The sequence below is a fragment of the Melanerpes formicivorus genome, unplaced genomic scaffold (assembly GCF_026170545.1).
Source record: "Melanerpes formicivorus ecotype bairdi unplaced genomic scaffold, bMelFor1.0.p_v2 SCAF_100, whole genome shotgun sequence".
Lineage (NCBI taxonomy): Eukaryota > Metazoa > Chordata > Aves > Piciformes > Picidae > Melanerpes > Melanerpes formicivorus.
The window spans coordinates 1,526,598-1,538,783 of NW_027142452.1; the positions used below are offsets into that span (position 1 = coordinate 1,526,598).

General features: G+C 55.2%; 1 protein-coding gene across 2 annotated transcripts in view; it reads right to left on the reverse strand.

Moving 5' to 3' along the window:
- Positions 1-148: 148 nt before the first annotated feature.
- The window catches only part of KCNH6 (potassium voltage-gated channel subfamily H member 6), a 39,497-nt gene continuing 27,459 nt past the window's right edge, over positions 149-12,186 (reverse strand). For both annotated transcript variants that reach the window (XM_068166483.1, XM_068166482.1), the window contains 8 exons: positions 11,939-12,138; positions 8,169-8,421; positions 7,541-7,734; positions 6,119-6,218; positions 5,570-5,857; positions 4,916-5,096; positions 1,824-2,022; positions 149-1,467 (listed from right to left, as the gene is read on the reverse strand). In XM_068166483.1, the coding sequence (XP_068022584.1) occupies positions 1,177-1,467; positions 1,824-2,022; positions 4,916-5,096; positions 5,570-5,857; positions 6,119-6,218; positions 7,541-7,734; positions 8,169-8,421; positions 11,939-12,138 (1,706 nt within the window). In that variant the 3' untranslated portion in view covers positions 149-1,176. The remainder of the gene's footprint in view (positions 1,468-1,823; positions 2,023-4,915; positions 5,097-5,569; positions 5,858-6,118; positions 6,219-7,540; positions 7,735-8,168; positions 8,422-11,938; positions 12,139-12,186) is intronic.

Sequence of the window (12,186 nt, forward strand, 5' to 3'; positions counted from 1 at the left end):
AACCCCTCGGTCCCTTGCTGAAGTAGCTGAGGTTTGACCACAGCCTTTTCTTGGGTCTGTGCCGATGAGCACCGGTGCTTTGCACTGCTGGGGATGAGTTCACCACTGCTCCCAAGAAACACAGCTGTCACCCATGCTAGGTGCCAAAAACATCTTTATTAGCAAAGTGTACACTAAAACTCCAGAGAAAGAGCTGCTCACAGTTTTACTACTCTCAAAGGGAGCTGGATAGATGACTTGAGCAGGTGACCTAGGACTGTCACAGCATCTAACCGGAGGGCAAGGCGGCAGTGCTACGTGAGCTTCTCCTATGGGGAATGCTGCAGGAGCCTGCTGGGGAGGAGGAAGCACCTATCAAACCTTTATCAAAAGAGAGAAGCTGGAAGGGAAGGCTGGAGAGGAGGGGTCTGGGGCTTTTCAGCTTTCCAGGATTGTGCTTTTGAGTTTTGTGCTTTATGCCCAGGCCGGTGACCAGTGGGGGTGATCTGGGGAGTTGTGGGGTGTGTGTTGGGTTCTGCAAGGGGGCAGCTGGCCTTGCTGGAGAAGTCAGTGCCCTAGCACGTGTGCTGAAGCATGCTGCAGTGGCAGGGGGCTGTTGGCCCTCAGTTTCTCAGTGGCAGTCAAGCAGGACAAGGATAGCTTCTGCCCTCTGTCCTTTGTCCTGGGCTTCCCACCTGCAGCTCCCTGCAGCACTGCACTGTGGAGATCTCCTCCTCCTCTGGTGACTACCCTTTCTGTAATGCCCACAGGCTCCCACAGCCCAGTACCACCCAATGGTCCCTGCTCCGAAGAGCTGACAGCAAAGTGGCCTGGATCTGCTCTGCTCTGGTTGCTGTGGTTCACTTGGCGTGCGCTGCTCTCTGGAGGAAGCCTTGGCAAGGAAGAGGTGGTGGGTACCGTTTGGCCTAGCCAGCTTCTTGGTGGCCAGAAGAATGAACTGCTCTGGGTTCACTATAATGTGCAAATGAAAGCTACTCTATGGGAACCGCTGGAAAACGTTGACCTTGGAAGCCAGCCACTCTACACTTCCTTTCATGGTGGCAGAAGACAGCTGCAAATTATACCCCTGAGCCAATGGCATTGTCCTCTGTCTCACTCTTGCAGTCAAAACCAACATCAACTGAGCTCGCTCGCAGCTGAGGTCCCTCCTGACTTGCTTCGCGGCCTCCACCTCTCTTAACTGCCAGGGAGCACTGGGTCGGAGCGGTGTCTCTGAATGTCCTGATGCTCAGGAGATGCCTCCAAGTGCTCAGGGAGGGAAGGGAAACGACAGCCCCGCAAGAGTCCCTGGCTGCTTGGTGCCTTTTGGTGGGGAGGAGGCTCTGGGTTCGGGAGAGAGGAGGAATGGTGCTCCTGCTCGGAGTAGAGCGGCATGGTTTCGTCAGACGCCGTAGCGAGGTGCATCCTGCTTGACAAGGAGTCCCTGGACTGCAAGTGGAACTTTTCTACCTCCGTGTAGCTTGGGCTCTGTTGGCAAAGGAGATAAGAAGCGAAACAGAGTAGCCACATTCTCTCCTCCCCCCTGCAGGCTCCCAGCCCCCCAAATGTCCTTTTTTTTTGCCCGAGTAAGCCTCAGAGCAGAGGAACTCAGCTCCTCGCCTGTGGATGGGGCAGCCTGGTAGTGCTGGAGGCTGTGTCCCAAAACCAGCGAGGCTCTGGGCAGAAGTATCCCCAGGTAGATCTACTCCCACTTCAAGACCTCAGGGCTTTGCCCGGACCCACCGGTGCTTGCTTTGTGAGGAGGCTGAAGGGAACCGCTGGCTCTCCAGGACCTGTCTGCGCAGGGCAGAAGGAAGATCAGGAGCCAGGAGGAGAGGTCTTACCTGCTCTGGGGCTGTCCTCTCCTTGTCCTCTGGGGGTGCACAGGGGGCGAGCGGCTCCAGGCTCCGCGGGAGGATGCCGTACATGGCCAGGTTGTGGGAGGAGGGTGAGATGGGGCTGTACGCGGGCGGCACTTGGGACAGCTGGCGCTGCAGGAGCTGCAGGATTATATTAATGTCTGACGACATCCTGGACTCCAGCCTGGGGACAGAGCAGCCCAGCGTCAGTGCCGCGCAGCCCGCATCATCCATGGGAGCCAGCCCGGCAGCTGGGAGGGGAGACACTGGGGAGGAGGTTCCAATTCCGCTGCCCGAGGGTGATGATGCTCTGCCTAGTGCTGCTTGGTGAGGTTTTTAGCAGAGCTTCAAACTAGCGCTGCCACAGAGAGATCAATCCTGCCATTGCTCTCCTGCCACACTTAATCATCCTCTGCCCAGCTTTTTTTTTGTGGAGCTACACTGGGATCTAAAGCAGGGAACTGAATAAAGCTAAAACTACCCCGGAGCAGGGAAAAAATTGCAATGGTTAGTTTTAATCTGGATCAATTCTCCAGGCCAGCTGCCTGTGCTGACAGATGGGAGCAAGGCAGGTTGATGCCAACCATTTTTTACTTAGGAATAGAAGGAAACAGAAAAGGAGAACAAGGAAGGGACCTTCCTTTTGCCTTGTCCTTGAGTGAGATGAGCAACTCTGGTTGGAGGGGACACAGTTCCCCTCGCAGGAAACAGTCCTGGCAGGGTTTACAGAGTGGGTAGGAGATCTCCTCCTGCTGCAGGGCATGGCACGGTGGTGAGACACTGAAAATGAGCTTAGCATGGGCAGCAGCCATGGGTGGGAGAGCCTGGGTGCTGCCAGGGGCTCTTAAACCTGTGGGATAACTGCCCAGCTTGGTGGGACAGGAGCACAAGTTAATTGAGCATGCTTCAGGAGCAAGGTTGAGATGCTTGCAAGAGAGATATTTATGTTACCTCTGGAAATAGAATTGACTGGATTGGGAAAGACAGAGCTCTAAGATTAAGTCCAACTGTTAACACCACCATGGCCATTAAACCATGTCCCCAGGTGCCATGGCCACACATTCTTGAACCCCTCCAGGGATGGAGCCTCCACCACCTCCCTGGGCAGCCTGTGCCAATCCCTGACCACTCTTGCAGGAAAGAAATGTTTCCTAATCTCCAACCTAAACCTCCCCTGGCACAGCTTCCTCTTGTTCTAGCACCTGATACTAGGGAGAAGAGGCCAACCCCACCTCACCCTAGCCTTCTTTCAGGCAGCTGTAGAGAGCAAGGAGGTCTCCCCTCAGCCTCCTCTTCTCCAGACTAAACACCCCCAGCTCCCTCAGCAGCTCCTCACCAGCCCTGTTCTCCAGACCCTTCCCCAGCTTTGTTGCCCTTCTCTAGACCTGCTTCAGCCTCTCAAAGTCTTTCCTGTAGTGAGGGGCCCAAAACTGAACCCAGTATTCAGGGTGTGGCCTCATCAGTGCCCAGTACAGGGGCAAGACCAGCCAAACGGCTGAAGGAGGGAGTCTTGTGAAGATGAGGGTAAAAAACCCCTGAAAGGAACATCTCTGGGGGCATGACTGTGGATTTAGCAGAGATGAGGATGGAGGATGGGCTGTGCTGCTCTTCCTTCACCCGAGACAAGGACCCTTCTTGGTAAGATTTGCCTATTGAATAGACAGCTGAACTCTGGCTGCTTTTCTGTGATCTGCTGGAGCTGTTGCAAAGATCTGCATCTCTGACTCTGTTGGTTGGTACCTGGGATCTATTAACTGGAGCTGCATCACTTGCAGTCAGTGCCTTTATCATTAGCAATCCCAAATCTGTTGTACCTGTTGCTTTAATAAAGGAAACCTATCAATTATTTTAACCTTCTGAACCTGTGTCAGTGCAAGTCCTTAGGGGGGCACTGGGAAGACCTTACTGGGGGCACTGCAAGTCCTTAGTGGGGCACTGTGCTTGATTCTGTGGTCCTGCTCTGGAAGTGGGGGTTGGACTTGACCATGTTTGAAGGTCCCTTCCAACACCTAACATCCTGTGATCCTATGGAAAGATGCAAATGTTGATGTTGTTAAACACTTCCAGTAACTCCTGGGGCTCTACGACTGGCAGATGTCAGGATCTGACCTATAATCAACATCACAGAATGATAGAATCAGTCAGGGTTGGAAGGGACCTCAAGGATCATCCAGTTCCATCCCCCCTGCCATGGGCAGGGACACCTCACACTAGATCAGGCTGCTCACAGCCACATCCAGCCTGGCCTTAAACACCTCCAGGGACGAGGCTTCCAACACCTCCCTGGGCAACCTGTGCCAGTCTCTCACCACCCTCATGGCAAAGAGCTTCTTCCTAACATCCAGTCTGAATCTACCCATTGCTATTTTTTTCCACCCACCCCAGTCCTATCCCTCCCTGACACCCAAAAAAGTCTCTCCCCAGCTTTCTTGTAGGCCCCCTTAAGATACTGGAAGGCCACAAGAAGGTCTCCTGGGAGCCTTCTCTTCTCCAGACTGAACAACCCCAACTCCCTCAGTCTGTCCTCATAGCAGAGCAGCTCCAGCCCTCTGCTCCTCCTCCTGGCCCTTCTGCTCATCCTCGTGGCCCTTCTCTGGACACCTTCCAGCACCTGCAGATCCTTCCTGTAACAGGGACTCATTGTGGGCTCTTTGTTCTAGTTCAAAAATCATGGTGTTCCCCCTACCCCTCTTATTTAGAGGGCCACAATGTGCATGAAGCTCAATTGCAGCCCCTGGAGCAGGAAGAGGAAGCCTGCAAAGGGCTCAGGCTGTAGGTGGTTTCATGTCTGTGACTGCACTGAGTTTGAAGGCAGTAGCAAAGCAGCAGTTCCCAGAAGTGGTGACACAGCAGCACATGAGGTGCTGGGCTGGAACCAGGGCCAGGACCTGCAGTTGGAGAAGATGTTGCCTTTACCAAGTGTGGCCACCACCTCCCCAAAGAATTTGGAGACCCAAGGGGTCAGGAGCTGGCATCTGCTGCACAGAGCCCACTGCAGTTACTCCTGGAAAGTAGAAGGCGATAGCCCAGAGACCCTCTGGCTGGTCTCCACCCCTGTGCACGAGGGAGCTGCCTACCTGCTGAGCTGGGCCTGCAGGAGCTCCAGCCTGGACTCAATCTGCCCCGGCCTGTGGTCGCTGTGCAGGGGAACGTCCCGGGAGCTCTGTACCAAGGAGATGTGCTGCAGAGACTCTGGGTCGTGGTTTGGCCTTCGGTCCTCCCAGAAGGTGAACATGTTGGGGATGTCCAGGGGGGTGGCTGGAAGGAGAGCAGATATCTCAGCACTTCTGTCTTGCATCCTCCAGCCCCACTGGCATGGAGGTGAGTCCATCAGCCAACATGTTCATGGAGAGCTATCATCTTGACATACATGATGCTCAGAGAGAGTCCACCACCCTGGCACCCGAGGTGCTTATGGGGATCCATCACCCTGGCACACAAGGCAGCCATGGACAGTCCCTCACACTGGCACCCAACATGCCTATAGAAGGCACATAGCATTAGGCCCTTGGGGCAGCCCCAAAGGCATCCCTGGGTGCTAGGAGAAACTGCACAGTGTGACAGGGACAGAAGAGACACTGCTGGGGTCAAAAGGCAGCTAAACCCCTTGGCCACAAGTGTGTCTACCCTCAAATCTTGGTTGAGTTGCTTGGCTCTGCACCAAGACAAAGCCACCAAGCCCAACCATCCCTCATCACCCTCCTGGCAGCTTTGGCTGCAGCTGTGGATACCTGCATAGGACTGGCTGCTCTGCGCTGCCTGCTTGCCAGCCTCCCTGTCGCCAGCGCTGGTGGTGACGAGGCTGAGCGTGGGCAGAGCCAAGTCATCCTTTCTGGACGTGGGGAAGGGCTCTGCTTTCCCTGGGCTGCCAGTCTTGGCTTCATCATCGCTGGTCTGGGAGCAGGGAGTGGTGCTGCTGCCCAGGTCGTCCCACTGGTCCTTACTCAGCGGGTCCTGCGGGTTGGTGAGCTCTGAGTAGGTGTGATACTGCTCTGCATCAGAGATGCCCGTGTCTGGGTCTGTGGGGCAGCACAAGAGGTTAATCTGGGGAGCATCACACATGGAAAATCAGCCCCCATGCCCTTTAGGGTGCCTGTAGGGCTGGGACATCCTAAGGAGAGGGAGGGAAGGCAGCACGGGTGTCCCCAAGGAAGGGAGATACAGGCTGCTCTGCAGGGGTGGAGGCAACAACAGCTTTGGGGACCTGCCAGGGCAGTAATTACAGGATGATGCTGCTCACCAGCCCTGCAGGCCAGGCTCTGCTGGTGCTGGGGCCTCACCTGGCTTGTTGGGCTGGCAGAGGGAGTGCTTGCGGCGGTGCGAGCGGCGGTAGGTGCAGTCATACTCCTCGCTGAGCGGTGAGCGCGGAACGCTGTCTGCCTGAGGGGCGAGAGGGAAAGGTCACCAGGGCCAGGGAGTTGTGTGCCAGCCAGGGGAGGTTCAGGCTGGATGTTAGGAAGAAATTCTTCACAAAAGGAGAGATTGGCCATTGGGATGTGCTGCCCAGGGAGGTGGTGGAGTCCCCATCCCTGGGGGTGTTTAGGAAGAGACTGGACAGGGTGCTTGGTGCCATGGGTTAGTTGATCAGATGGTGTTGGGTGATAGGTTGGACTTGATGATCTCTGAGGTCTTTTCCAACCTGGTTAATTCTGTATCCATGGAATCAGAGAGTTGTTTTGGTTGGAAAAGACCTCTAAGATCATAGAGTCCAACCATCAACCCAGCACCACCATGGCCACTAAACCATGTCCCCAAGGGCCATGGCCACAGGTTCATGAACCCCTCCAGGGATGGTGACTCCACCACCTCCCTGGGCAGCCTCTGCCAGTGCCTGGCCACTTTTCAGGACAGAATTTTTCCTAATATACAATCTAAACCTCCCCTGCACAATTTCAGTCATTTTCCTCTCAACCCCTGGATGCCAATGCTCATCCATGGATGCCATGTCCTGTCCATGGGTACCAATACCCACCCATGGATGCCATGGCCAGCTGATGCCCATTCATGGCTGCTGTGTCTCATTCATAAGGGCTACATCTTATACATGGGTGCCATGGCCATGTGGGATACAGCCCATTCAGCATCCTTCTAGGGCAGGTCTCCAAATACCTCTGGCTCTCCCTCACTGCCCTGTCCCACCCAGTGACTCCTGAACAGGGGGCACAGGTCAAGGTTATCCTAGAGATTTGCCTCAGTGCTCTCAGTTTGAGTTGAGGGTGTCAGGGCCATGAGGACCCTGAGGTGGGGCAGGACATCATGTGGTGGGACAGGACATAGAAGAAATGTGACTTCCTTTTCTGTTTTACTAGGCAAGGGTCTCTGAAAGAAAGATCAGGAGAGGACAAAGTCCAGTCATAAAGTTTAAGTGTCAAATAGCAATGACAAAAATGCTCCAAGCCGTCCATGGATTGCAAACCCACTTGCCCAGGCTGCAGTAGCCCTGGAGGTGATTTCCAGCTGCTACAGAGCAGAGTACTACCAACATGGCTGGTGGAGCTGAGCAATGTGCAGTGTGCTTGTGCCTGCTGGGCTGTGGGGGAAATCATAGCCCCATGGGGAGTGTGCCTTGGGAAACGTGGCTGCTGGCCAATCCACCACCAAACAGAGTGAGGAGCATCTGTGGACATCCTTGCTTCAGCCCTCCCACTTGCCAAATTCAAGGCACTGACCACATCCCTCCCTAGGACAGCCCTGGCACTCACATCTCGCAGGTTGAAGGTGATCTCTAAGTTGCTCCAGAAGTTGTCAGAGAAGGCTGGGTACATGTCCAAGACCTCCAGCAGGTCCTCCCGCTGGATCTTGTGCAAGTCACAATAGGTCAGGGCCCTCACATCAGCATTGGACTTCCCTGGGCGGGCATAGAGGCTGATGGGCTCTCCAAAGATGTCGTTCTTCCCTGTGCCAACAAGCAGCTCATTAGCAGGGTGTGGACACCCCCCCAGTTCCAGAGGCACTGCACCAGCACACCCCCATTGTGAGGCTCATGGACAAGGGGATGCTCAGCAACCCTGACCCTGATTGTGGACTCTGGGGATTGCAGAACTGGAGAGACCAAGCCAGGCCAGTGGGTCATCAGTGATGGTTGGGTACTGCTGAGCCATGCTCTGCTCTACTCACTCCTGACATCTACTTGGGATCCTCCATTCCCTCTCCACTGCTGTGGTGACCAGCCAGGTGCTGAGGAACAGCTTTCCCTTCTCCAGGATGTAGAGAAGGCCTTCTCCCCTCACCCGACAGCCCTTTGCCCGCTGCTCGCCACCCTTCACTCATCCCCCATCCACCCCCATCGCTCCACCACCCCTCCCCTCCCAGAAGGAAGGACTGTCCCACCTAAGATGGCCACCACGATGTCTTCCCGGAGGATCTCGATGGAGCCCCGGGAGATGAAGTAGAGTGTGGTGAGGACATCCCCGTAGTGCACCAGGGTGTCCCCCGGTGGCGCGTGGGTGGTCTTGAACTTCATGGCCAGGGCACGCAGGCAGCCTTTGCTGGCCCCTCGGAAGGCCTTGCAGTTCTGCAGCAGCGTGCGGTTGAGGTGGAGGCAGATGTCTGCCTGCAGGCAGTCAGGGAAACCCTTCAGCACCTGAGAAGAGCAGAGGGAGAGATGTCACCAGGCTGCCAAGGCAGCCCTGGGAGGCTGTGTGACACACAGCATCACCTGGTGGCACCAAAAGAGGAGTCCTTGAACCCGGAGAGCCAGAGCTGGGGACATCTTCTGTTCTTCAGAGAACCACAGAATCACCAAGCTTGGAAGAGACCTCAAAGATCATCCAGTCCAAGCTGTCACCACAGACCTCATGACTAAACCATGGCACCAAGTGCCACGTCCAGTCCCCTCTTGAACACCTCCAGGGATGGGGACTCCACCACCTCCCTGGGCAGCACATCCCAATGGCCAATCTCTCAGTGAAGAACTTTCTCCTCACCTCCAGCCTAAACTTCCCCTGGCACAGCTTGAGACTGTGTCCTCTTGTTCTGGTGCTGGTTGCCTGGGAGAAGAGACCAACCCCCACTTGGCTACAATCACCTTTCAGGGAGTTATAGACAGCAAAAAGGTCTCCCCTGAGCCTCCTCTTCTCCAGGCTAAACAATCCCAGCTCCCTCAGCCTCTCCTTGTAGGGCTTGTGCTCGAGGCTTCTCACCAGCCTCGTTGGCTTGAGTTGGAAGGGACCTTAAAGATCATGCAGTTGCAACCTCTCTGCCAAGGGCAGGGACACCTCCTACTAGAGCAGGTTGCTCAAGGCCTCATCCAGTCTGCTCTTAAGCACAAGGGGTAATGGATATGAACTCCAGCACAGGAGGTTCCACCTCACCCTGCAGAGGAACTTCTTCACTGTGAGGGTCACAGAGCGCTGGAGCAGGCTGCCCAGAGAGGTTGTGGAGTCTCCTTCTCTGGAGACTTTCAAGACTCATCTGGATGTGTTCCTGTGTGACCTGTGCTGGATTCTGTGGTCCTGCTCTGGCAGGGGGGTGGGACTGGATGATCTTCAGAGGTCCATTCCAACCCCTAACATCCTGGGAGCCTATGGTCCTGTAAACACTTCCAGGGATGAGGCATCCACCATCTTCCCTCGGTGGACTCCTGCCTGTCCCTGGCGTGTGCCACATGTGGCCAGTGATGAGAGCACTTCCAAGCAATACATAATAACAAGCAGATCAATCTATTCATACTCACTGGTGGCACATCTCCCTTTTCATCTTTCCACCCACTAATCTTGGCTGAAGGAGAGCACGACCTGGTAATGAGGTGCTGCCCTAATTAAACAGCACCTGCCTGAATGGCAAGAAGCAGCTGGGGCCAGCTGTGTGCAGCAGCAGCTAGATACACCCAGAGCAAACACCTCACATTGGACATGAAGACTCGAGCAGGAAGAGCATGGCTGGACATGGATTTGACCTGGAAGTACTGAAAAGCCACCTGGATGTGGTGCTGAGGGACGTGGTTTGGTGGCAGTGGCTCAGCAGCAGTGGCTCAGCAGCAGTGGTGCAATTGTGAGCTCTGGGTGAGTGGTTGGACTTGATGATCTCAAGGTGTCTTCCAACCTCAACAGTTCTATGGTTCTGTGATTCTAATGTTAAATCTGGAGGTGAAATCAAGGTAGAACTCACAACAGGGAGAAGGTAGCTGCCACCAATGGCTTGTGGTGCCAGGGTAAGATCTGCCTGGGTTTGGGGGTTTTATGGCCTTGGGGTCTCTCTGCCGCCTTCTCACATCCTGATGGTGGCCAAATGTGGGACAACCAGGCTGGTGTTGGTGAGTACAACTCATTCCTGGCTCACTCCTGATCTCCCAGGCTGGCAGCAGTGCCTTAGTTTCCCTACTGGGAAATCAGGGGTGGATACATTGATCAGGCTGTGAATGACTGATCGGATCGGGTTGTGTCTCAGCAGCAGCCAGCAGGAACTGCTGTGAGCCATGGCACATCCAAGCTGTGAGCTCAGCTCATGGCAGGGAATTTGTGACCTGGGTTTGCACTAATCCAAGGGAACCTGTGCTTGGTTGTGTGCCATGGCCTTGCTTCTTGTCACTGCCACCAATGTCTAGCCCAAGGGAGAGCTCCCCCAGCTGCAAAGTCCCAAACGCTGCCCAGTTGTTTAAAGAGGCAGCAGCAGCTGAAGACAGAGAGGTTGGATTCAGGCAAATCCATGTCCTGGTAGTGCCCAGGGATGGAGAAGGATCACATCTTAGGAAAAAAGGGATCATGAGCTGGGAGTGAGCAGACTAACAGGTCCCATCTCTCTGCTTGCCTTGTCTTTCCTCATTCACAGAATGACAGGATGGCAGGGGTTGGAAGGGTCCTCTGAAGATCAAGTCCAGATCCTGCCAGAGCAGGATCACCTGAAGCAGGTCATGCAGGAACACATCCAGATGGGCTTCAAATGACTCCAGAGATGGAGACTCCACCACCTATCTGGGCAGCCTGCTCCAGTGCTCTGCCACCCTCAAAGTAAGCAAGTTCCTCCTCATGTTTAAGTGGAACTTCCTATGTTCAAGTTTATGTCCACCACCTCTTGTCTTGTCCCCGGGGGCCACTGAGCAGAGTCTGGCCCCATCTTCCTGACTCCCTCTTTCTCATTCTTCCTGCAGCCACCCAAGCCAGCACTGGACCCTGTGGCCATGAGCCGAGTCCTGCCATGCCATTGCCAGCCCAGAATTCCCCATCTGAGCCCCCTCCTCAGTGCCCTGGCACCATCAGCACAAGTCTCCCCACCGAGCTCGGAGACACGGCGCCTGTCCAGCACGGCTCTGCCATTGATCCCCCTTTGCTAACAAACAGCCTCCTCTCTGGGCTCTAATTAAAATGGATCGAGGTTTATTTAAATGCCCTCCTTTCCCTGCTGCTGAGAGCAGGATGCACTTTGCTTAGCAACCAGCACTGTGGAGAGGAGCTGGATCGATACCGGCTCCGTGGCTCTGGGACACCGCAGACACCGGCCTGAAAGTGCTCGGCGCCAGCGAGGGTTCGGAGCTCCTCACCAGTGCTGCTGGCACTGAACCTCTCTCTGGACAAGAAATGCCCTCGTGGCCCTGAAAACCTCTGGGTAAATGTGGAGGGATGGGCAGGCAGAGAGGGACAAGGAGACAGGGAGATGCCAGAGGTGGAGGGGCAGATGGACTCTGTGTCCAGCCTCCCAGGTCTTCTGACGTTCAATATCTGCAGGGGACCTACAGGAGGGCTGGGGAGGGACTGTTCAGAAGGGCTTGTGGTGATAGGATGAAAGGCAATGGTTTGAAACTGGAGCAGGGGAGATTTAGGCTGGACATCAGGAGGAAGTTCTTTACTATGAGAATGGTGAAATATTGGAACAGGTTGCCCAAGGATGTGGTTGAGGGCCCATCCCTGGAGACATTCAAGCTCAAATTTGATGGGGCCCTGAGCAGCCTGATCTAGTTGGAGATGTCCCTGCTGACTGCAGGGGGGGTGAAGGACAAGATGACCTTCAAGGGTCCTTTCCAGCCCAGTGCATTCTGTGATTCTCTTGCCTCTTCTCCATGCTGCTCAAAAGGATGGAAACCTTTGGGTGAACCCAAAGCCAGGTTCTGGGTTGTTCAGGACAAGGCACCACGAGGCCATGGGGGGTCCCTGCTCCATACTCACCGCATTCATGTCGATGCCGTTGGTGTAGGACCAGGCATGCTGGAAATACTCCTCCAGGCGCTGGCGCAGGGGGTTGGGGATCTGGTGGAAGCGGATGAACTCCTTGACCCGCAGCATCTGCGTGTGGTAGCGAGCAGTGCCCGAGTACAGGCGCTGGATGATGGCGGAGACGTTGCCAAAGATGCTGGCATACATCAGAGCTGCAACGAGAGGGCAGGAGTCAGCAGGACACGTCCACCTACCTCAGA